At 33.9% G+C, this 24,176-nt stretch overlaps 2 protein-coding genes across 2 annotated transcripts; both read right to left on the bottom strand.

Moving 5' to 3' along the window:
- Positions 1–10,693: 10,693 nt before the first annotated feature.
- On the bottom strand, positions 10,694–13,126 carry LOC130980459 (uncharacterized). Its single transcript, XM_057904139.1, has 3 exons — positions 12,333–13,126; positions 11,231–12,290; positions 10,694–11,062 (listed from the first exon to the last, which is right to left on the bottom strand). The coding sequence occupies exons 1-3, from the start codon at positions 13,124–13,126 to the stop codon at positions 10,694–10,696; spliced, it is 2,223 nt and encodes a 740-aa protein (XP_057760122.1).
- Positions 13,127–14,359: 1,233 nt separating this feature from the next.
- LOC130980461 (uncharacterized) lies at positions 14,360–15,593 on the bottom strand. Its single transcript, XM_057904140.1, has 2 exons — positions 15,311–15,593; positions 14,360–15,231 (listed from the first exon to the last, which is right to left on the bottom strand). Exons 1-2 carry the CDS (start codon positions 15,591–15,593, stop codon positions 14,360–14,362), a joined length of 1,155 nt encoding a protein of 384 aa, XP_057760123.1.
- Positions 15,594–24,176: the final 8,583 nt, after the last annotated feature.

Raw genomic sequence — 24,176 nt, forward strand, 5'->3', positions numbered from 1 at the left:
CATCTTACAACTCTTTGCACACCATAAAATTCTTGTCCAAGAATTAGACTCACATATATTTATGTATCTAGAGGTAAAAGAATAAAATACTTATGTGTTATTTATATTTTTTCTCTACTCTTGGCATACATATATATAGTATAAGATTTGTTACTGATTTCAAATTTGAATCATTCAAAATTTATGAATCATATCACAATAATTTAAAACAGAATCAGTTAGGATCTCATCCAAACTTAGAATTCAAATTTAGAAATAGAATAACTAATTATTCTCAATTTTTATTTAATATTCTCAATTATTATATTATTATATTCTTAGTGCTAGAAAAGAATATAATAATATTCTATTTGAATTAATATAATTTTTTATTTGATTAAATCAAAATATTAATTAAATAATTCTTTAGCAAAGATCAGAACATTCGTTAGTGTGTGACCCCATAGGTTCAATACTAAGCGGGTAGTAAATTAGTCATACTAAATTTACTAATCGAGGTTGAAGTCTAGCAACACTTCTCAATGACCCGATAGTATGTAGTAATATATTTTTACTAAGAATCTGATAAGAACAAAGTATAATTCCTTCCATTTTTCCATCTCTTGGTTAACCCTTAGAGTATGATTTATCAAACTCTAACTTGTTACCATTATTATAATGAACTGTGAATGACGTAAGAAACTCATTTCTTTATTCATTCAATCTCGTTGGCCAAGGTTTTATTTATATCAGTCATTATTGATGGTAACCAGTGGCTACGAGAAGGGAGGTTGAATTTTGGTCTCTTTTTTGCTATACTTGTAACTTCGCTTTCTAAGGAGAGTTACAGAAGAGAATTTGAGTTTTATCTCCTGACACGAGTGGAGCCAAAACACAGTAACTTGTTAAAACAGATATAGTGAAATGCAGTTATGTTGAGCAAACAGGAGACACTTTTAATTTTGTCTCCTAGGATATAGAATCAGAAACAAAGAAGAGATTAGAGTGTGGCACGCAGATATATCTTGGTTCGGTTACTCAGTGCAATGTAACTTACATCCAATCACCATCACAACAATGATGGAATTTCACTATCTTTTTAACAAATTATAATCACCAATCCTCCCTAAGATCTACCCAATCATATCTGGGACAAGTCCAAATTCTATCCCAACCTGAACTTAACTAGGACTCACCTTAACTTTCAACGGCAAAGTACTGTCCCAATTTGCAAGAGAATCCTCTCAGCATCATGACACAAAATAGAAAAACTTGCAAAGAATTTCTAAGATAACTATGGCTTTTTTTTCAAGTCTAACTCACTGCCTTTTTTCACTCATTGGCTTTTTTACAAACCTCACCATGTTTGCCTTTTTTCAATGAAATTCAGACAGACTAAACTAAGAAAAAGAATTCATAAAATAAAAACCATGAAGGAAAAGAACAAGAATAGCTCAGGGAGCTGTAGAAACTGAAACAAGTGCTCTTTCTCTCTTGCTTAATCCTTGGCCGTTCACCCCTGTTATAGAGGAGTGAAGCTTCCAAGGTTTGAACCAAGTTTAACACTTGGATTATCTTCTTCTCTAACATTAGAACTAGTAGCAGTGTGGTCAGAAGAGAGACAAGGTCGAAGAAATGACATGCAACCTTACCATTCTCTTTCATCTTTTTTCTTTAAGCTTCTTGAATTTGGGCCGTGTATTCTTTCTTTTGCCCCAAGTTTGTTTCTTGACAATAGATTCCAAGCAAAGTACCATTGACTTCACCTTTTGCATAGTTTCTAGAATGGTGCTTGTACAGAGTCGATTTTTTAATAGTTTCTTGGTGATTCACAAATAGAAAAATCGGCTTTTGGGATACTCTATTCGGTTAAGATTTACCCCTTTGTTGTAGTCCTTCTTCCTCTTCTTGTTGCTTGAAATCAGAAACAACTTTTTGTTCTTCTCGTTGCTCTAGCTTCTGATCATTCCACTTTCTTCTTTCTTGGTTCAGGAATTTGACATGAGAAGAGTGAAAGAGAGAGAAGAGAGAGTTTGTATTCGATAGAAATAAAAAAATATTCAAATGGAATTTAATTTGCTTGTCCGGTTAGTGATTAGGTTGAAGAGAGGTAGGTTTAAGTGTGGTCACCGAATTGGGCTTGGATTAGGCCAACTTATCTTTGTTTCTTTCACTTGGTTCAGCCGCCCAGCCTTCTTAGATCAAGTTTGGAGTGAATGGAGTGGTATAGCTGAAATTGGTATAGGGCCAGAGTGTATGTTTGTGTATGTGGGCTTTGATCATTTGTTTCTTGGGTCTGTTTTAGTAACCAAACAAATCACACAAACAATGAATAATTAACCCAATAATATTTAGTCATCATCTTAATCATAATTTAGTTCACTAAACTCAATAATTATAATCATAAAGCTCAAACTCTTTACCGAGAGTTGACGAATTCCTTACTGACTAATTATTTATTCTACAAGTATTTAAATCATACCCAATTTCATCTTAAGAATAACTTATTGACAAATATGTGGTAATTATAACCATTAAAAATTCTCAAATTGAATCAGTTCAATGGTCATATCTCTATATGTACCATCTATATATATAATTTAATAAATGAGATTTATTAATCTTCATCCAATGAACACCATTATATATATATATAGTTCTTCCTGGATTATTAATGTCCTTTATTTAGATTAAATTATAAAAGATTTATCTTTCAATATTATGATCACTATCACAATAATAAATCCCTAAATTTAATCAATGACCTTATTATATTAACATTTTAATATAATAACAATAACAAATTATTTGACACATGATCAATTAGATTGTGATCATATTATTTATTCCCAACAGGGTAAGGCTAGTCCTATGCCAACACCAATGGTTTCTTCCCTTCAATTAATGTCTACATGTTTAAAAAATTTTGAAGATCCTAAACCATATAGAACAGTAGTAGGTTCCTTGCAGTATTTGACCATCACACTCCCAGATATATCATATGCAGTCGCTAAAATTAGTCAATTCATGTATTTTCCATTATTGGCTCACTGAAAAAGCAGTAGAAAGGATACTTCGGTATCTTCAAGGAACCAAGGATCATAGATTGTTGATTCAAAAGTGTAGTGACAATAGATTGTATGGTTTCTCAAATTCGGATTAGGCTGCAGAATTTGAAGATAGGAGGTCAATAAGTAGTTTTTGTGTTTTTTTAGGGACTAATATTATGTCTTGACAATGTAGAAAACAAGGCACCATAAGTAAGTCTTCCACAGAGACAGAATTCAGGAGTCTTGCTGCTTGCCAAGTAGAATTGGAGTTAGCAGAATTGAGGATTACCAACTATATACTATGATAACATACATGAGCACTATTTTGTTAATAACTAATCCCGTGTTGCATAATCGCACTAAATACTTCCAATTGGATATGCAACTTATTCGATACAAGTTTCAATCCTATTCTCTTCATATTGTTCACATCTCAGGAATAAATCAGATTGCAGATACCTTGACTAAATCTTTATCTGCTAGTACTTTTGACAAGCTGAAACACAAATTTCGAATGTGTTCAAGACCTCATTTGAATTTAAGGGAGTATCAGGAGTACAAAGTCAGATGTCAAAATTAGTTATTATAGTTAGATCAGTTTGGTTAGCTAGAATTGAGTTAGTTAAATATTAGTTTCTACAGAGTAGTGCAACAGGGTTAAAACACTATGTATATAGGGAAAATTATTCTAAAGGACCGTTAGGAAGATTTAATTATTAAAAAGGACTTTTAATACTAAAATTATTAAGAAGGACCAAATCTTTTGGGCAATTTACCCAAATAAATAAAGTTGGTGAAACCTTTACCCAAATACACAAAACAGAAACATGTTACGTGCATGTGCATTTTCACCTTTTTATGTAATCCGTGGAAAGCAACCACGGTTTCTCATTTCTACATAAACCGTGGCTGCCAGGGACGGATTATGAATAGTGGGTGTTGTGTGTAAACCGTGGCAAGCCGCAACGGATTACAAAGGGAGAAAGGAAGGCATAAACCGTGGCTGGCTCCCACGGTTTATGAAGAGGGTGCAGTAAAAGTAAACCACTCTAGCTTCCCACGGTTTACGTGTTAGGGGCTATAAATACATAATCCGCTGAAGCTCCAATAATAATTATTGATATTCATCCAATATGTTTTCTTTTTTTTGTTTCTTATTAAAAAATAAAAAATTTTACTCCACAGTTAGACATACTGAAATATTATCACGTATCAGTGTGTTCAATTTTATTTTTAATATAAATTTTTAAAATGAATTTAGAAATAATATATATTATTATTTATTAAAATAAAAATATTTTAAATACTTTATATAATTAAAAGAAGATATTAAAAATAGTTAAAAATTTATTTTGTATTTTAATATGAATAAAATATTAAAATATCATTGTAATTTATCTAAAAAATATTTTATATTATATATATATGCGTATCTCTGTATCTTATAAGATTTTAAAATTCGTGTGTCTACATATCTCATGTCACCCGTGTCCGTCTACATCATAGATAATTACTCCTTAAATACTATAAATAAAAGGCTAAATGTGTCCATGTGTCCCAATAAATAGGGGTGGAAACAGGTCAAGCCAAGTGAAACTTTTTATTCAACCTGACCTAACCTAAAATTTGTTAAGAGGCCTAATAATTTTTTTTACCAAAATAAAAATATTATTTTTAAAAAATTAATTTTTAATAAAAATATTTATATATAATATATCATATTTAATATTTATAAAAAATTTAAATTTTTAAAATATTTAAAATATACAAAAATATTTATAATTAAATATAATAAATTTAAAATAAGTTATTTTTATTGATAGCAGCTTATAAATAAGTTATTTTGTGTTTAGATTTTTAGTTATAAAAATACTTATTTTAAGGTTGTAACGTTTGGATAAATAAGTCAAAAAATACAATTTTTTTTTCACAAGAAATGGATAATAACAAATACTTTTTAATATTGAATGTTGATTTTCTATAACCTAATCACTAAGATTACAATTATTTAGGCAATTAATTCTTTGTTTGCTCTCTTATTAGTTTCATTTTTTAGGTAGAAACCGGTTCTTCTACTTCATCTTCATCCATAACAGTGTTCTTGTATGTGGTAAATAGTAATAAAATTTTAATTCACAATAATCTTGATGACAATGCCAAAGAAATTATTGTGTAGTTAGTGTTTGCTGTTTTATTGTGTATGATATGGTAGATACAAATAAAAAATAAATATGAAATGTGTGTCAATGTATATTTTGTTGCTTCTTTTTATTTTTTTTACTTCTATTAAAATTTCTTTCTCTTTTATTAGGGTCAAGAACTTGCTATAACTAACTATAAAAATAATAGCAGCTCTATAAAAATAAAATCACATAGAAAAAAATAAAATTAAAACTGAGATTTTATACTACACACAAGGTTAAATATAAATTTAATAATAAAAATAGAGTAGTAAAAAAAACTGGAAGGAATATATGCGATAGGTGGTTCAGATGAAACATTGTTTTAAAATGGTGGTGGAATGTCAATATTTTCAGTAGATAAATCATTACGTGAAAATGATGGTGGAAGGCCACATTAAGTGAAAATGATGGAAGGCCAATACTTCATAAACTGTTGTAGCCCACAACGTTTTATCATCACCTCGCAGCCTGAGTATACCGTGGTGGCTTGCCACGGTTTACACACAACACCCACCATTGGCAGCCACGGTTTATGTAAAAATGAGAAATCGTGGTTGCTTCCCACGAATTACATAAAAAGTTGAAAATGCACATGCACGTAATATATTTCTGTTTTGTGTATTTGGGTAAAGGTTTCACCAACTTTATTTATTTGGATAAATTGCCCAAATCTTTTTATAATATTTAAGAAAACGAATCAAATCTTTTCATAAGGAGATAAATATATTTTTAATTTTTTATTTATTTTTTATAATCTTTATGTTAATACATTTTATTTCTCTTAAAATTTTAGTAATTTTTATTAATTAATTATTTATTTTTTTATTTTTATGATCTTTACCTAACGAAAAAAAGACAAAAGATCATAAAAATAATAAATAAATAAATAAATAATAAAAATTACCAAAATTTTAAAAAAAATAAAAATTTTTAATATAAAAATTATAAAAAATAAATTAAAAAATAGTTAAGAATTAATATTTTAATAATTAAAATTCCTAATAATCTTTTAGAATAATTCTTTTTAAATTAATTAACTAATTAATCCCAAGTGAATATTCACAAATATCTATATAACATTGTAAATCAAATAGCATATATTAAAGATTATATAAAATAAATAAAAAAAATTTAAGAATATATTTATCTTCTTATAAAAAGATTTAGTTCTTCTTCTTAAATATTCTAAAAAAATTTGGTCTTAATAATTTTGGTATTAAAGGTCCTTTTTAATAATTAAGTCTTCCTTAACGTTCCTTTAAAGTAATTTTCCTATGTATATATATGATTTGTTTATGTTACTGATTCCTTAGTTCAGTTTTAATATAATGCAATGTTAGTGTTCAGTTCTAAACACAAGTCTTCATCTTTTTCTTTCTAATTCATCTATAGTCTATACTACAAATTCTATTCTCATTATTTTTCTTGCCGCACAAGTGAAGAGCTTGAAATCCCTTTATTTTTTCATATAAAAAAGTTAATCCTTACTCTTTCAAACAATTATGGTTAATTCTCAATGCTTTCCAACTTAAAAATCCTTGTCCTAATAAGCAATAAATAAGGTTTAATTATTCTATTAGTTCTTATAATTTTACAAAATTTTTAATTAAATTTTTATATATTTTTTTAATTAGATCTTGCACCAAAATTTTTTTTAAATAGATCTCTCTTAATAGTAATTAGTTTAATTGTATAGGGACCTTATTAAAAAAAATTAGTGCAGAGACCTAAATAAAATAAAAAAAATATAGGACCAAATTAAAAAAAAATTTATGAAACTTATAGAAACCAACATAATAATTTAACTAATAAATAATTAAACACATATAACATAGAGAAGAATTTCAAATATTTCTAGAACATTAACATTCTAATAATTTTAGCCGTTAATTTTAATTATAAAAAATATATATAATATATTAATTAAAACTATCCGTTAAAATTATTGAAACATCAGTATTTCAAAAATTTTAAAAATAATTTTATGGGCAAAATGCATGTATAAATTAATTGGAGGCCAATATTACATATATCTACCAAAACGAAAAATGTTACAAGGATTTACCAAGTGGACTTCTATATGTAATTCGAACAAGACCTATTCGAATTATAAAATCCAATACTAATTCGAAGCAGTGTAATTCGAATTACTAGAAAAATTGTAAATCGAAGGAAAAAATTCGAATTATGCATGGACGAAATGTACTACTAATTTGAACGAGGCTGAATCGAATACCTCACTAATTCTAATTCAAATTGCACCGATTCGAATTATACCCAATTTCGTCCATAGTCTACTAATCTTTTATTGAATACCCATAATGAATACTGTTCCGTTCTGTTTGAACCGAGGTATGAAACCCCGATGGATCACTTGAGATTTCAGGTGGAGCTATACGTCGTCTAGGGGCTGAATAAGAAGCAGACCTCGGCCGTTCGAAACACAGCGGCGGGAGCACCTGCACAAAGCACTCCGACGCTCAAGTAAGTATGTGAGTAATAAGGTATAATAAGAATAATATCAGAGCGAGTTTTTGTGACCTGTCCTTTTGTGGCGTATGGGGCCTGGCTTTATAGGTGCGAGTTGTGTTGGAATTCCGATTTGTTTGCCAAGTGCCATTGTTGGTATCTTTGACTTGTGTTCGGTTTTGTGGGTAACGGACAGAAGATATCACTGGTGTGCAGATGACTCAGCTGGGGAGTGTTGATTTGTTTTGTAGATGTTCGGTTATTTAGAGCTGACTCTTCGGCCGAGTATATCTCGGTTAGTCAGTGCTGATTCCTTGGCCGAGTAAATCGGGGTACACGTCATAGCCCCCAAGCTCGGCTGGTGTTGTGTAGGAACGGCAGCGGAGCTTTTGAGAATTTTGAATTTTTAGTCTTTCTTTTTGCGCGGTAAATGTATGGTGGGCCTGCTTGAGGAGTTTTTTGTAGCTGGTCTTTAATTTTAGTAAACCGTGTCGTTTTTATTGCACATTAATTCCGTTTCGGTTTCCCACGTTTGTAATGGGTATGATTTTAGTTTTGCCCACTAAAATAGTGGGCTTGCAATAATCACATCTTTTGGAATTTATGCTTCACTGCTTTGTCTTCTCACCGTTTTATCCTTGCTATGTCTTCGAAAGGTTAGTGTTCTCTCCCTTCGTCTTTTACTGTTACTGCCTCTGTGAGTTCATGGCGGGGAAAAAATTGAAAGAGAAGCTACAGGCTGTTGAGGTTAGGGAGGATGATCCTTACCATTGGGTTAATGAAGACGTTAGAACTCGGTCATCTTCTTTTACTAGTGTTGACTCCCTTTCTGAGTTGAGACGATTGAATTTCGTAAGGAGTGGTTCTGGGGTCACTGTTGAACTTCTCCCGTGCTCTAGTGATGAAAGGGTTTTTGAGAGAAGGGGGTACTGGTTATATTTTTATATGTATACTCAATGCATGGTTGAACTTGGTGTGAGATTTCCATTTTCATCTTTTGAGTACGACGTTCTTGTTCAACTGAACTGTGCCCCTTCGCAGTTACACCCTAACTCCTGGGCGTTTTTCGCGCCTTTCAGGTTTTAATGGATTATCTGTCTTGTCCTTGTTCCCTGACGTTGTTTTTCTCACTCTTTCAAGCGAAAGGTACTCGAAAAGGTTTGTAGGTTTGCTTGAGCAGTTTCCCCGGTCGTTCCATATTTCTTCTTTACAAATCCTCCTTTAAAAACTTCAAATCCCTTTTTGTCAAAGTCCGGTCCATTGAGTTCGAGTATCCATTTTACCTGGACGATGAGCTTAGTGAAAGGTTTCCTCTTTATTGGTGCTCTGAGCCGAGTCAGATTCTTGAGGCGTCTGAGCGGAGTGAGGAGGAGGAGTTTATGTTGGATTTTTTGGTTGAGAGTGTTGCCACTGGGGAGTGTATGTCTATCTCTGACATTCTGCGTTTATATGATTCGGGTGACATTGAGGGTTTGAAAGTATATATAGGTAATATTGTGTTTGATTTTTGTCCATACCACTGTTTGTTTGGTTCCACTGATGTTGTTGGTTATTTTGTAGGTGGCCGAGTACCTCTGCTGGACCCCTCGAAGTTGCAATCCTTTTTGAACAAGAAAAAGGAGAAAACTGTTGGTCCTGCCGAGCATAAAGAAGGTGGCGATCAAGCTTTTTTTCTGTTGGTCGTCCGGCTTCTTCATTCAAGAGGAAGAGGGACGATGTGTCTTTGGAGGTTATTTCTGAAGCTGACCAGGAAGTCCTTGGCGGTGGTGACCCTGTCTTTGAGCGGCAGAAAAAACTTCATGGCTTTATTGCGGGGTCAAGTTCTCATTCTCTTTGGAGCGAGCAGTTCAACTTTGCTGAACTTTCTGACCGAGCCTCTCAATACCCAGGAGATATGCTTAACTCGCCGGATCGGTATGGGAGGACTTGGCAAATTCGTTCAGGTTTGTTTCACGTTTATTTGAAGTCCTCTTCGTTCTCTCTTTAGAGTTTTGTCCTTATTTTGGTGTGGTGGTTACAGATCATTGGTTCCCGCTTGATGTGTGTCGGTCGCACTGCCGAACTCATAGGTGCTGAGCAACAGGAGGTCGTGGATAAGGCTGCGGTTGTGAAGAAGTCGTATAAGACAAAGGTCGAAGAATTGGAGAAGTCAATAAAAGAGAAGGATGATGTTATTGCGAAGGCAAAGGAGTCAGAAAAAGAGGTAGCTCGGCTGAGGGATCAGATTTGGCTATTGCAAGCTGAAGTGAAAGAAAGTGATGTTGCGAAGGGAGGGCTCACAGCTCGTATTCATGAGTTGGAAGAGAACGGTATGGAGATGTTCTCCTATGGCTTTGAACGGGCTGTGAGCCAGATTTCTCTATTGGCTCTTGAATTTGATATTGATCGACTTGATATGACGAAGATAGTGGTAAATGGGAAGTTGGTTGTGGATGGGACTGTAGAGGAGCATGATGAGAATGTTCCTCCTCCTTCTTGTTTGGATGTTGTTCTTTTTGTTTTCTTTGTAAGAGAACTTATGTAATTTGTGGACGAATTGTTAGCTAGTTTTGAACTTATTTGCTGGTTCCGACCATGTTTAGGTCGGCCTATGTTTTGTGTTTGGGATTATGATAGTAAGTATGATAGTTGGTAATGGTATCATTTGTAGTTGAATGTATATTTTGAATATTTTGATGATGAAATATGAAGTGTTTGATTAAATTTGAATATTGATGATGAAGTATATTGTGCGTCAGGCCTCGTTAAAACCCTCCTTAGGCAAAAATCCCTTTTGGGAAAAAAGGCTCTAAGGGGGAAAAAGAGTACTCTCATCCGCAATTTGTACAACTTAAGATTGGTACATCTTTAAAGAGGAGATATTCCAGGTCCTGGATATTGGGTTGCCTTGTAATGTTTGTAATTGATAAGCCCCAATGCCAAGCACCTTTATTACTCGGAATGGACCTTCCCAGTTAGCGGCGAGCTTTCTATGGGCTGGGGGACGTCTGGCCTCTTCTGTTCGTCTGAGTACTAGGTCACCTCTGTGAATGCCCTCGGCGATACTCTCTTGTTGTGTTTCTTTTCGGTTATTTGTTTTATTGCTCTTTGTCTAATGGCTGCTAGCTCCCTGGTTTCTTCGGCTAGATCAAGCTCGGTATTCCTTGCATGCAAGTTGTGCTGCTCGTTGTATAGCTCGGTTCTCGGGGTGGGGATGCCGACCTCAATAGGGATTAGTGCCTCGGACCCATAGACTAGTTTAAAAGGTGTTTCGCCCGTGGTGGTCTGTATTGTTGTGTTGTAGCCCCATAATATTTCTGGGATCAGTTCCGCCCATTCTCCCTTAGCATCATTTAGTTTTTTCTTTATCGCCTGCAATACAACTCGGTTAGCAGCTTCAGCCTGCCCATTGGTTTGTGGGTGTTCGACTGAGCTAAAATGATGCTTTATATTAAAGTTTTTTAGGAATGAACCGAGCTTATTGTCTGTAAATTGCCTACCATTATCAGATATTATCTCCCTAGGTATTCCAAATCGGCATATAATATTTTTCCATATAAATGATCATACCTTTTCGGCCGTTATCTTTGCTAATGGTTGTGCCTCTATCCATTTTGAGAAGTAGTCTACTACTACTAAGAGAAATTTTTCCTGGCCTGGCGCTATTGGAAATGGGCCGAGTATATCGAGTCCCCATCTGTAGAATGGCCAGCTTACCTCCATGCTATGTAATAGCTCGGCTGGCCTTGTAGATATAGCTGCGTGTTTCTGACAGTTGTCACATGCTTTGACTTTTGCTATGCAATCCTTTTTTATGGTTGGCCAGTAATACCCAGTTCGGACGATTTTAGCTGCAAGTGCTCGTCCTCGGATGTGGTTTCCACAGACTCCCTCGTGTACTTTGTCCATTGCTTCTTTTGCTTCGTCTTTGCTTAGGCATTTTAGCAGTGGTTGTGAGAATCCTCGTCTATAGAGTTTTCCTCCTATGCTTGTGTAAAGATTGGCCTTTCGTCTGAAATGTTGAGGTTTGAGCTCGTCTCTTGGTATGGCGCCTGTACTAATATATTCAAGGAAAGGAGTTCTCCAATCATGGAGGTGGTTAATATTTATCACATGCAGTAGTTCGGTGCTTGGTTTTTCTAGGGATAGTTGTGTTAATGTGGATGTTTGTGTGTCTGCCCTAGTGGCTGCGAGCTTGGATAGTACATCTGCTCTCACATTTTTTCCTCTATTAACATGCAGTATGCTAAATGAATTGAATTTTGAAATGAGATCCTTTGCTATGAGCCAATATTGCTCAAGCAACGGATCTTTTACCTGAAATTCTCCTCGGATTTGCTGGACCACGAGGAGAGAGTCGCAATGTGCTGTCAGGCTCTGTACTTGGAAGCTTAGGGCGAGTTTGAGTCCTACAATGAGGGCTTCATATTCGGTATGGTTGTTGCTTGCTGGGAAGTGGAACTGGAGTGCCTGTTCGGCTATTACCTTGTCTCCTTCTTTGAGGATGACCCCTGCTCCACTTCCTTCTCGGCTTGATGCTCTATCGACGTGCAGTTCCCAAAACTTGTCGCGTTCATCGGTCGTTAGCTCTGAGATGAAGTCGGCCAGTACTTGTGCTTTTAAGGCCGACCTGGGTTAGAACTGAATGTCAAATTTTGAAAGTTCAATGGACCATTTGGTGAGATGTCCGGCCAACTCTAGTTTCGTCAGTATCTGTCTTAATGGTTGGTTCGTCCTCACTATAATTGTGTGGCTTTGGAAGTAGTGTCTTAGTCTCCTCACTGTGATTATTAGTGTCAAGGCGAGTTGTTCTATCTTCGGATATCGTTGCTCTGTTGGTTGCATGACTCTGCTGATGAAGTACACTAGCCGTTGTATTTTCCCTGTTTCGAGGACAAGAGCCGAACTTATAGAATAATTTGAAACAGACAAATATAAATATAAAGGTTTACCGATTTCTGGCCTTTGCAGCACGGGTGGTGCTGATAGGATCGCTTTGAGCTCGGAAAAAGCCTTCTCACCCTCTTCTGTCCAGTGGAATTTTTTGTTCTTCGATATTGTTTGAAAAAGGTGATATGCTCGGTTTGATGCCGCGGGTATGAATCGAGATAATGCCGCTATCCTTCCTGCCAACTGTTGCACTTCTTTTATTGTTTTAGGGCTCGCCATATTGAGTACTGCCGAACACTTTTCAGGGTTTGCCTCGATTCCTCGTGAGGTGAGCATGAATCCGAGGAACTTTCCTCCTTTTACCCCAAAGGCATACTTTTCCGGGTTCAGTCTCATATTATATGCTCGGATTTGTCTGAATATCTCGCTGAGATCTTCACAATGTGATTTTTCTTTCATGGTCTTGGCGACCATGTCATCTACATAGATTTCTATGTTGCGTCCTATTTGGTGATGGAAGACCTTGTCCATCAAGCGTTGATAGGTTGCACCTGCATTCTTTAAGCCAAACGGCATTACTCAATAACAAAAGTTTTCATGTTCCGTTATGAATGCTGTCTTACTTTGGTCTTCAGGATGCATGAGTATTTGATTATACCCAGAGTATGCATCCATGAAGCTTAAGCTTTTGAAACCTGATGCGTTGTCTACAAGCTTATCAATGCAAGGTAAGGGGTAGGCATCTTTAGGGCATGCTTTATTTAAATCTGTAAAATCGACGCACATGCGCCATTTACCTGAGTTTTTTCTTACCATTACCACATTTGAGAGCCATGTGGTGAAGCGGATTTCTCTGATGAAGTTGGCTTGTAAGAGCTTGCTGGTTTCTTCTAAGGCTGCTTTTAATTTCTCTGCTCCTAGGTTTCTTTTCTTTTGAGCTATAGGTCAGCTTGCTGAGTTGGTGGCAAGTTTGTGACAGATGACGTCTGGACTTATCCCAGGCATATCCGCTGGGGTCCAAGCGAACAGGTCAGAGTTGGCTTGTAGTAACTTTATGAGATCCGACCTTTCTTGGTCTTGTAGCGCCTGACCGATGTATGTTACCTGTTCTGGCTTTGATGTTAGTCGGATTTCCTGAAGTTCATCTGTTGGTTGAGGTCTTTCTTGTGCGTCTCCCCGGGGATCAAGCTCGGCCAGGGATAAGACTTCCTCCATAGTTTGTACTGCTTTGACCTCGTGTTGTTTCTTCCTCGTATCCGACCTTTTTAGGCTTGAGTTATAACACTGCCGAGCTTATTGTCGGTCTGAGTGGATTGTTGCTACTCTTCCGTCTTGTGCCTGAAACTTAGCACATAGATGAAAAGTTGATATCACTGCTCTGAACATGTTCAGAGCAGGTCTCCCGAGAATAATATTGTAAGGACTAATGCAGTCAACTATCAGGTATTGTATATCAAGGGTTCTGGATGATGGATTCTCACCTATTGTCATTTTTAGCCATATATAGCCTTTTATTGGTACTCTTTCTCCGGAGAATCCTACTAGTTCTCCGGAGGAGGGTTGTATGAGTTTTTTAGATAAGTTCATTTTTAAAAAGGTAGAATAAAAGAGAACATCTGCACTGCTACCTCGGTCCAAAAGGACCTTTCTTACCAGTAACTCTCCTATTTGGATGGAAATTACCACAGGGTCGTCTGTATGCGGTGTGGCCGAGCATATGTCTGCTTGGTTAAAAGTGATCTCAAGGTCGTCCACCTCTTTGTTACTGTGTGGAGTTGTTCCTTCGATTGCTAGCATAGTGCAGTAGCTTTATTTTCGTGCTGAGGCTGTTTCTCCGCCACATGCGAATCCTCCTGATATGCAATAGATGACTCCTTTTGGGGGATTGTTGCTCGGCCATTTGTCGGTTTCTTTGTTCTTCGGAGTTTGTTGCTCATCTTGATCTGTCTTTGCTCCTTTATGCCTTGTGCCTTCGATGTATTTGTCTAGGAGTCCTTGTTGGGCTAATCTTTCCAGCAAATCTTTGGCTATGATGCACTCGTCGGTGGTATGACCATATTCCTGATGGAAGGCGCAGTGCTTGGTCTTGTCCACGAATCGTTGGTCTTGGTAGCTTCCGGCCCTAACAGGGGGTTTGATGATTTTGGCATTGAGTATTTCCTTGATGATCCTTTCTCTCTTTGTGTTGAACCTGGTGTAGTTGTCAAACTTCGGTGTAAGTTTAAACATTTTTCTGGTGTCTTTGTTGTCCCCTGATCTGATTGTTCGGCTCTCTTCCTTTCGGGTTTGCCTTCTGTCCACTTTCTCGGCCTCTCGGAGTTCTTCAATTTCCATCTGCCCTGCGGCCCTTTCTCGGAATTCCTCCAGGGTTCTCGGCTTTGTGACGGCAATTGTTTCTCTGAATTTTCCGGGTTTGAGGCCGGCTTTTATGGCGTGAAGATGGACAGCAGGATCTAGATCGGGTATCTCCATTGTTGCGTCAGCGAATCTGGTTAAATAGTCCTTCAAGCTTTCTTGGGGACCTTGGCGGATGGTGCCGAGGTAATCTGACCCGTGCACATAAATGCGTGCAGCCGCAAAGTAGTCTATGAAGGATCTTGCCAATTCCTCGAAGGAAGAGATTGATCCTTCAGGTAGTTTTGAAAACCAAAGGAGGGCCGTCAAGGTAGGTCGGAAAAGCCCTGCAAAGAATAAGTTCATTTTTAGGTCCGTTAAAGAACATCATAGACTGAAATTTCTTAATGTGAGCCCGGGGGTCACCAATCCCCTTATATGGCTCGAGTGAGGAAGGTAGTGTAAAATGTTTTGGCATTTGGTAATTGGTAATATCCTCGGAAAATGGGTTATCCAAGGTCAGTTTCTCCTTTGGTGGGTCGATGCTCAGTAGGCTCGTGTTGCCTTTCCCGTTGTGTCCATTGTCCTCTTGCTTGTTGACGTTATTCTGAGTGGATAACTCGGCAAGTCTTTTTACTTCTGCCTGTAGGTCAGTTATCTGGGCCATGAGTTCGGCCTGAGTAGGTTGAAAGACTCCGTTGTCAGCCATGGATAGGAGCTGTGAAATCCTGCGTGGAAGAATACAAAGCAATATGTGGTTAAACAAAAAGTGGGGTTAGCGTAACTTTCTGGCCCCACGGTGGGCGCCAAATGTTCCGTTCTGCTTGAACCGAGGTATGAAGCCCCGATGGATCACTTGAGATTTCAGGTGGAGCTATACGTCGTCTAGGGGCTGAATAAGAAGCAGACCTCGGCCGTTCGAAACACAGCGGCGGGAGCACCTGCACAAAGCACTCCGACGCTCAAGTAAGTATGTGAGTAATAAGGTATGATAAGAATAATATCAGAGCGAGTTTCTGTGACCTGTCCTTTTGTGGCGTATGGGGCCTGGCTTTATAGGTGCGAGTTGTGTTGGAATTCCGATTTGTTTGCCAAGTGCCGTTGTTGGTATCTTTGACTTGTGTTTGGTTTTGTGGGTAACGGACAGAAGATATCACTGGTGTGCGGATGACTCAGCAGGGGAGTGTTGATTTGTTTTGTAGATGTTCGGTTATTTAGAGCTGACTCTTCGGCCGAGTATATCTCGGTTAGTCAGTGCGATTCCTTGGCCGAGTATATCTCCGTTAGTCAGTGCTGATTCCTTGGCCGAGTAAATCGGGGTACACGTCAAATACAATAAAGAGTAAAATAAAGATTACATTTAATAATACTCATAATAAATACAATAAATAGTACATTCAATAATAAATTAAAAAATAATAATTATAAATATTTTCCATAAATTATTAAAAATTTTCATTATAAATATTACTTTACGTTGAATTTATTGAGAGTACTTAAAAAGAGTATTAAAATATATTATTTTATTGTTATTTTTAATTAATAAATAAATATTAATTTTTATTATAAAAAAAGTATTTACAAAGTTGTTAAATTTTTATATGTTATTAAAATTTAATAAATATGAGTAAATTTTTATATGTTATTTTTAATTCAATTTTATTAATAGGAGTTGAAATTAATTTATATTTAATAATTTTATACTAAAACTAATTTTAACTAATATTATCCAAACAATATTTATTTTATTAAAATTAATTTTAGTATAAATTGTCAAATATAAATTAATTTCAACTCCTATAAATAAATTGAATTAAAATAAAATATAAAAATTTACTTATATTTATTAAATTTTAATAACATATCAAAATTTACTCATATTTTAGTACTCTTTTTAAATAATCTCAATAAGTTTAACATAAGGTGACATTTCTAATGAAATTTTTTAATAATTTATAGAAAATATTTAAAATTATTTTTTTTTGAATTTATTATCGAAGGTACTCTTTATTGTATTCATTATGGGGGATCCATCCGTATCTTGGGGTGGCCGAGCCTTAGTAGTTCCGAACAGATTGCTCATGGAGGGGAAGAGCTATACATCGGCTAGACTGAACACCGCGATGGGAATACCTGCAAAAGATACTCCGACGCTCAAGTCAATAATAAGCTCTAGTGAGTATATCAAGTAAATATAAAATTGAGAATAGAACCTGATCTTTAGCCGAGGTTATATATTCAGCTTTATAGATGGTATTCTGTCCGTTAGTTGCAGATTGCACCGACGCTCAAGTCAATAATAAGCTCTAGTAAGTATATCAAGTAAATATAAAACTGAGAATAGAACTTGATCTTTAGCTAAAATTATGTATTCAGCTTTATAGATGGTGTTCTGCTCGTTAGTTGCAAATTACACCATGATTCTCGGTTTGTTATTGTGTTCTGTTTTGGAGGATAAGGTTTTATTGACTACTTCTCTTATTTCGAATGTTCAGCTCCGGATATATTGTTCTGTTCCGAGCTATTCTTGCGGCCGAGGTTAAGGTTACGTATCATAGCCCCCAAGTTTGCCTTAGTTTGGACAGGACTAAGGTGAGCTTTCATATCGTGGATGTCGTATACCTCAGCCACTTAGTTGTTTGTCATGCTTGCTCCTTACAGCCCCCAAGCTTTGCTTGGTTCTATATGGAATCTCAAACATTTCCACAACTAATTGTTGCTTGTCCTTCGCGCCATTTTGACATGATTGATGTAAAATGTGTTCCGCTTTTCCAAGCACCCTTGTCCATTGGATTCATGAGTAATTTAATGCTCCTCTTTTGGTGTTAAATCCGGTGTAAGTGTTGAATTTCGGTGTGAGCTTGAAAGGCTTCTTTGGCTCCTTGTTGTTGGGTGATCTGAATGTCTTTTCCTCATTTCTTCTGCGTGGTGGCTTGTCTATTTTCTGGGCTTCGCAAAGTTCTTCGATCTCCATCTGACCTGCAGCCCTTTCTCGGAACTCCTCTAGCGTCTTTGGCTTAGTTACCGCAATCGTCTCCCGAAACTTTCCTGATCTGAGGCCGGCTTTAAGGGTGTGCAGGTGGACTGCCGGATCCAAGTCTTGAATTTCCATGGTGGCTTCAGCGAACCGCGTCATGTAGTCTTTTAGGCTTTCCTGTTGTCCTTGTTTGATGGTGCCTAGATAGTCGGATCCATGCACATATATCCTCGATGCGGCGAAATAGTCAATGAAGGACCTCGCCAGCTCCTCAAAAGAGGAGATTGAACCTGCAGACAACTTTAAAAACCAGAGTAATGCAGCACCATCAAGGTAAGTAGGAAAAGCTCGGCAGAGCACAGGCTCATTGTTAGCGCCGTTAAAAAACATCATTGATTGAAATTTCTTAACATGAGATCGGGGATCACCAAACTCCTTGTATGGCTCCAATGCGGTAGGTTAATACAAAATTTTTCAGCATCTGAAAGTTAGTGATCTCTTCGGAAAAGGGATTGTCTAAAGTTAGCTTTTCCTTTGGCGGGCTGATATTCAGGGGGTCTAAGTTGCCCTGAGCTGAGCTTTTAGAGCTTCCCTCATCGTGTTTTTCATTGTTATGGGCGGATAGCTCAGCTATCCTCCGTACCTCTGCCTAGAGTTTTGCGATCTGAGCCAGGAGCTCTGCCTGTGTGGGTTGTTGGACCCCGTTATCGGCCATGTCTGAGGATCGGGAGTCCTACAAAATAAATTAGAAAGCTGGGTAAAGAAAACAGTGGGGTTAGATAAATTTTTCGGGCCCCACAGTGGGCGCCAAGTGATCTGTCCGTCTCCTAGGATGGCCGAGCCTTAGCAGTTCTGAACAGATTGCTGATGGATGGGAAGAGCTATATGTCGGCCAGGACTGAACACCGCGGTAGGAATACCTGCAAAAAATACTCTAACGCTCAAGTAGTCAATAATAAGCTCTAGTGAGTATATCAAGGAAATATAAAACTGAGAATAGAACCTGATCTTCAGCCGAGGTTATGTATTCAGCTTTATAGATGGTGTTCTGCCCGTTAGTTGCAGATTGTACCATGATTCTCGGTTTGTTATTGTGTTCTGTTTTGGAGGATAAGGTTTTATTGACTACTTCTTTTATTTCGAATGTTCAGCTCCGGATATATTGTTCTGTTCTGAACTATTCGGGTGGCCGAGGTTAAAGTTACGTATCAATGGGTATTCAATAAAAATTAATATATTATGGACAAAACTGGGTGTAAAAATTATATATTCACGTACATGCATATTTTGATTCAACCTCATTCGATTAGTAGTTTATCCATGTATAATTTGAATTGTCCCTCTTTAATTTATACTTTCTCTAGTAATTCAAATCGTACTATTTCAAATTAGTATTGAATTTTATAATTCGAATAGGTCTTATTTGAATATAAAAAAATCACTTAATTGATTTTTAATAAATACATGTAATATTAGCCTCCAATTAGTTTATAATTTATACATGCATTTTGTGCTAATTTTATACTACTCTTAGGTTGTATAGTTGTATTGGAGTGCACCAAAATAACACATTATATAACATCAGTATAATATTAGTAGCACAGTAACAAGCGACAAATAGATGGAGAGAATTAGAATAGTTCCATTATTGTAGCAGTTTGCACGTGTGAGAATAGAAGCAGACAAGAGTTCTGTTGAGTTAATGCGCCGCAACAGTACTATGGACCACAAATCGCACCTGTTGGCCAAATATATTGACCCAAACATCAATTTCATATTTGTAAAGCCAGTTGTATAGAGGGAGGACCCCCCCCTTCCCCTTGGCTTCTCATTAAGGATTACAAACGTAATGTTATTGTTTTATTTCCTTGTAGTGGGATCTGCTTCCCCTTCTAAAGAAAGCAAACATGAACCGTGTCCTTCTTGGTGATTCTTGGCAAATAATTATTCCTATGGTTTTCATATAATGTTGTAATTTTCTCTTTATATCAGCCTCTAACGCATGTACCTACACTTATATACTAGTTAATTATTAACATCGTATATATATACACACACAATAATAGGGATTGACTGAGTGCAAACCTAAACTTTTGTCAGTTGGATTAATAACAATGTCCCCTAACTTTAGGTAAATTATATATCAATCGACAGGAACATTGTGAAGGTTTATTTGTAATTTTATATATTTGTTCGAAATATTAGAGAGTTACTAACTTTTTGTAAATTATTATTTTGGTATTCAACATTTGAGTTGAATCTTAATTTGATCCTTAACAATTTAAACGTCCTATTTTAGCTATAATAATTTTTAATCATCTTATTTAAATTCTACAAAATTTTCAGTGGGTTCAATATTGTCTCACCATTAAATTTAACATAAATAATTTATATTTATTGAAGAGTTAATAGCATTTGATTTCAGTATTAGGAGTGTTAAGTAAACAATGACCATCTTGAACAACATGAACAATCACCAATCAAATAAAAATACACTACATCCTAATTTAATGCTATTAATTAAATTTAAGATTAATTTACTCTTTTAACCCTATTAATTTATATTATTCACACATTGTTCAAAAATATTGTTGGTTACCTATACTTTTCCTTTCCGTATAGGAGTAAAATCGAGGAAAAGAAGTGTCACAAAAAGGTTTTGGTCATGTTTTCTAACGCATGAGAAAGAAAATATAATTTAACTAGTAACATTATTAATCGCTTGTTTGGTTAGCTATTTGTGTCAAATTTAACAGTAAGACAATATTGAATCTAGTTAAAACTTTTTAGGACAAAAATAGGACGTTTGAAATACTGGGAACTAAATTAAGATTTGGTTCAAACAGTAACACCAAAATAATACGTTATCCTAATTTTTTTTATTTTTTATCGATAATAAAAAATGCAATGTGTACATGAAAAAAATCAATCCTCAAATAAGTTACAATTTATTTGTGTATACTTGTTTATTTTATTCATTTTTAATATATATTTAATACAAATGACTATTTTTTTTAAATATTATGATTGATATAATATATATTCATGTATATAAAATTATGGTGAATGCTATCCAACCCCCTTTAAAATAACATGTAAGTTACCTTTTATTATGTGTCACATTGTAATTGGTCCTTATCTTAACCATAGTTGAGTTATTTTATAATTTATTATTCTTAAAATATCAAAGCTCCACTACCGTTAATTGAAGCACATTCCACTCCTCCATTTTTTGTTCATCACTTCATCACCTAGATTCGGTCCTTCCAAGCACCTTTGCGTTCGTGACAAGAAGCACCAACGTCATCGCCATCTACTGTCTTCCCACACAGCCTCTATTTCTTTAGTGCATCATCCCTTAGTTACGTCGTTAAATTCCGTCGCCCATAACTTGTCCTTCTCAGTATAGCCAGCGCTTCTTTTTGGCATATATCACTGCTTATCCACATAATTAATGGTTAATTTTAGTTATTAAATTTTTTTATTAAAAAAATATATCTTTATTTAATTACGTGACGGAACATATATTTATATGTAAAATATAATATAATAAAATAAATCTATTCAAAGTATTTAAAAGTTTAATTAAAATTATGAACATACAAATATAATAATAAAATTTATACTCCAAACAAATAAACATATTTTTTATCATACATATATTATTTAAAAAATAAATATATTATTAAAATTAATAACAGAAATTTAAAATAATAAAATTTAACTTTCTTACCGTATTTTTTATAGTATTTTTATTTTTTTAATTTTTAATTTATTAGTACTTTATTATTTAATTAAAAATTAAACAAATTATTTTTATGAAAAATTATTTTTTGTATTATATTAAAGAAGAGACCAATATAGCAGTTTAAAAAATAAATTGTATAAATATTTAAGAGATAAATATGAAATACATATCTAAAATAAATAAAACAGACAAAATGGAAGTACTATTGAGAAATAGAGAATTATTTTTGTCTGTTTTATTTATTTTAGGCATGTATTTCATATTTATCTCTTAAATATCTATCTATATAATTTACTTTTGTATTTAAAAATTTTAATATTATCTATTTTTTATTTAAAAATTATTTTTAGATTATTTTTTAGACTGTTATATTGGTCTCTTCTTTAAGATAATACAAAAAATAATTTATCATGAAGATAATTTATTTAATCATTAATTAAATAATAAAGTACGAATAAATTAAAAATTAAAAAAATAAAAATACTATAAAAAATACTTGTAAGAAAGTTAGATTTTATCATTTTAAACTTGTGTTATTAATTTTAACAATTTATTATTTTTTAAAATAATTTATGTACAATAAAAAATATATTTTTTCTGATTTTAATTATACTTTTAAGTACTCTAAATAGAGTTATTATATTATATTTTACATATGAATATATGTTCTATCGTGTAATTAAATAAAGATTTATTTTAATAAAAAAATTAATAACCAAACTAAACATTACTTAGGTATGTATTTCATATTTATCTCTTAAATATTTATACAATTTATTTTTTAAACTGTTATATTGGTCTCTTCTCTAATATAATATAAAAAATAATTTTTCATAAAAATAATTTGTTTAATTATTAATTAAATAATAAAGTACTAATAAATTAAAAATTAAAAAATAAAAATACTATAAAAAATACGGTAAAAAAATTGAATTTTATCATTTTAAATTTTTGTTATTAATTTTAATAATATATTTATTTTTAAATAATATATGTATGATAAAAAAAAATATGTTTATTTTTTTGGAGTACAAATTTTATTATTATATTTGTATGTTCATGATTTTAATTATACTTTTAAATACTTTGAATAGATTTATTTTATTATATTATATTTTACATATAAATATATGTTCCATCACGTAATTAAATAAAGATATGTTTTTTTAATAAAAAAATTTAATAACCAAATTAACCATTAATTATGTGGGTAACCAGTGATTCACGCCAAAAAGAGACACTGGCTATACTATACTGGGAAGAGAGGTTGTGTGGGAGGGCATGACGATGCCGTTAGCGCTTCTTGTCACGAACGCGACGGTGCTTGGAAGGACCAAATCTAGGTGATGAAGTGATAAACAAAGAATGGAGGAGTGGAATGTGCTTCAATTAACGGGAGTGAAGCTTTGATATTTTAAGAATAATAAATAATAAAATAACCCAACTATGGTTAAGATAAGAACCAATTACAATGTGACACATAATGAAGGATAACTTACATGTTATTTTAGAGGGGTTGGATAGCATTCACCTAAAATTATTATATTTTATAATGTTTTATGAGTATAAAAAAATTATTAACCGTTATAAATTTCGTAGAATTAATATTTACAAAAAAAAATTACATTGGACCAACACTTAAAAAATAATCTTATAAAATTTTAGATTCTCGTATTATAATAACTAATTTTGTGGCGATATTTCTAAACTTTTGTAATATTCATTACATTAGTCCAACAAAACTAAGACACTTTGTTAGGAAATTATTTAATTTCTTGACTTATTTGTGAGCAATACATATATCAATTATAATCACAAATAATGCTATTTCAAATTAAATGACTTATATAATGATAATCTCATTTATTGTTATAAATGCTAATTGAATAAGTCATTATTATTTTTGATTTGGAATTAAATGAGAATAAAATCGGAAATTATCTTTTGTTCCTTAGATAATTATCTTTTTGGATTTTAGATATATTATCTTTTAGGCTTTAGATACTATTTTATTTGGGCTTAAGGGTTTAATGGGTGCCATGCTCAAATATAAATAGACCTTCAGAGTTTCGGTCCCCAATATACCAAAGTCGCCTTTGTTGCTCTTTCTCCATTGAAAGAGTTGCAGTTTAGCCGCCTAGGAATACAGAAGGCTTTGGTTGAGGAAGATCGAAAGAACTACAAGATCTAAACTCTTCCGATCGTATGATTCATATTTATGAATTTAGGTACGATTTCGCATTATGTTATTTTTGGTGATTCAATATGGATGATCTGGGATATTAAAATTAATTTATTCCAACAAGTGGTATCAGAGCCATCCTTATTTGAATCATTGAGAATATTTATTTTTTTGTGTTTATTTTACTGGTTCGATATATGTATATACATTGATTATATGTATTTGGTTGCAAATCTCGAATTGCATAAAGCTTGTTTGAATTATATTATTATTACCCACTATTTTTGTATACATATATATGAACCTGCAAAAGTTTTTTTTTGTGATAAAATAAGGATTATCATTATCACGTGATGAAATTGGAAATTGTTCAAAATCCTTTTGA

The sequence above is a fragment of the Arachis stenosperma genome, chromosome 5, assembly GCF_014773155.1.
Source record: "Arachis stenosperma cultivar V10309 chromosome 5, arast.V10309.gnm1.PFL2, whole genome shotgun sequence".
Taxonomy (NCBI): Eukaryota; Viridiplantae; Streptophyta; class Magnoliopsida; order Fabales; family Fabaceae; genus Arachis; species Arachis stenosperma.

Bases quoted from the DNA above. Each gene is read 5' to 3' on its own strand.
- LOC130980459 (XM_057904139.1), bottom strand. From the start codon at position 13,126: ATGCCGTTTGGCTTAAAGAATGCAGGTGCAACCTATCAACGCTTGATG. The intron at 12,291-12,332 runs GTCCATTGAACT...GTTCTAACCCAG, and splicing joins GCCGGACATCTCACCAAATG to GTCGGCCTTAAAAGCACAAG. The intron at 11,063-11,230 runs GTATGATCATTT...ACCAATGGGCAG, and splicing joins CAAAGATAACGGCCGAAAAG to GCTGAAGCTGCTAACCGAGT.
- LOC130980461 (XM_057904140.1), bottom strand. From the start codon at position 15,593: ATGGCTGACAACGGAGTCTTTCAACCTACTCAGGCCGAACTCATGGCC. The intron at 15,232-15,310 runs GTGACCCCCGGG...TATTCTTTGCAG, and splicing joins CGAGCCATATAAGGGGATTG to GGCTTTTCCGACCTACCTTG.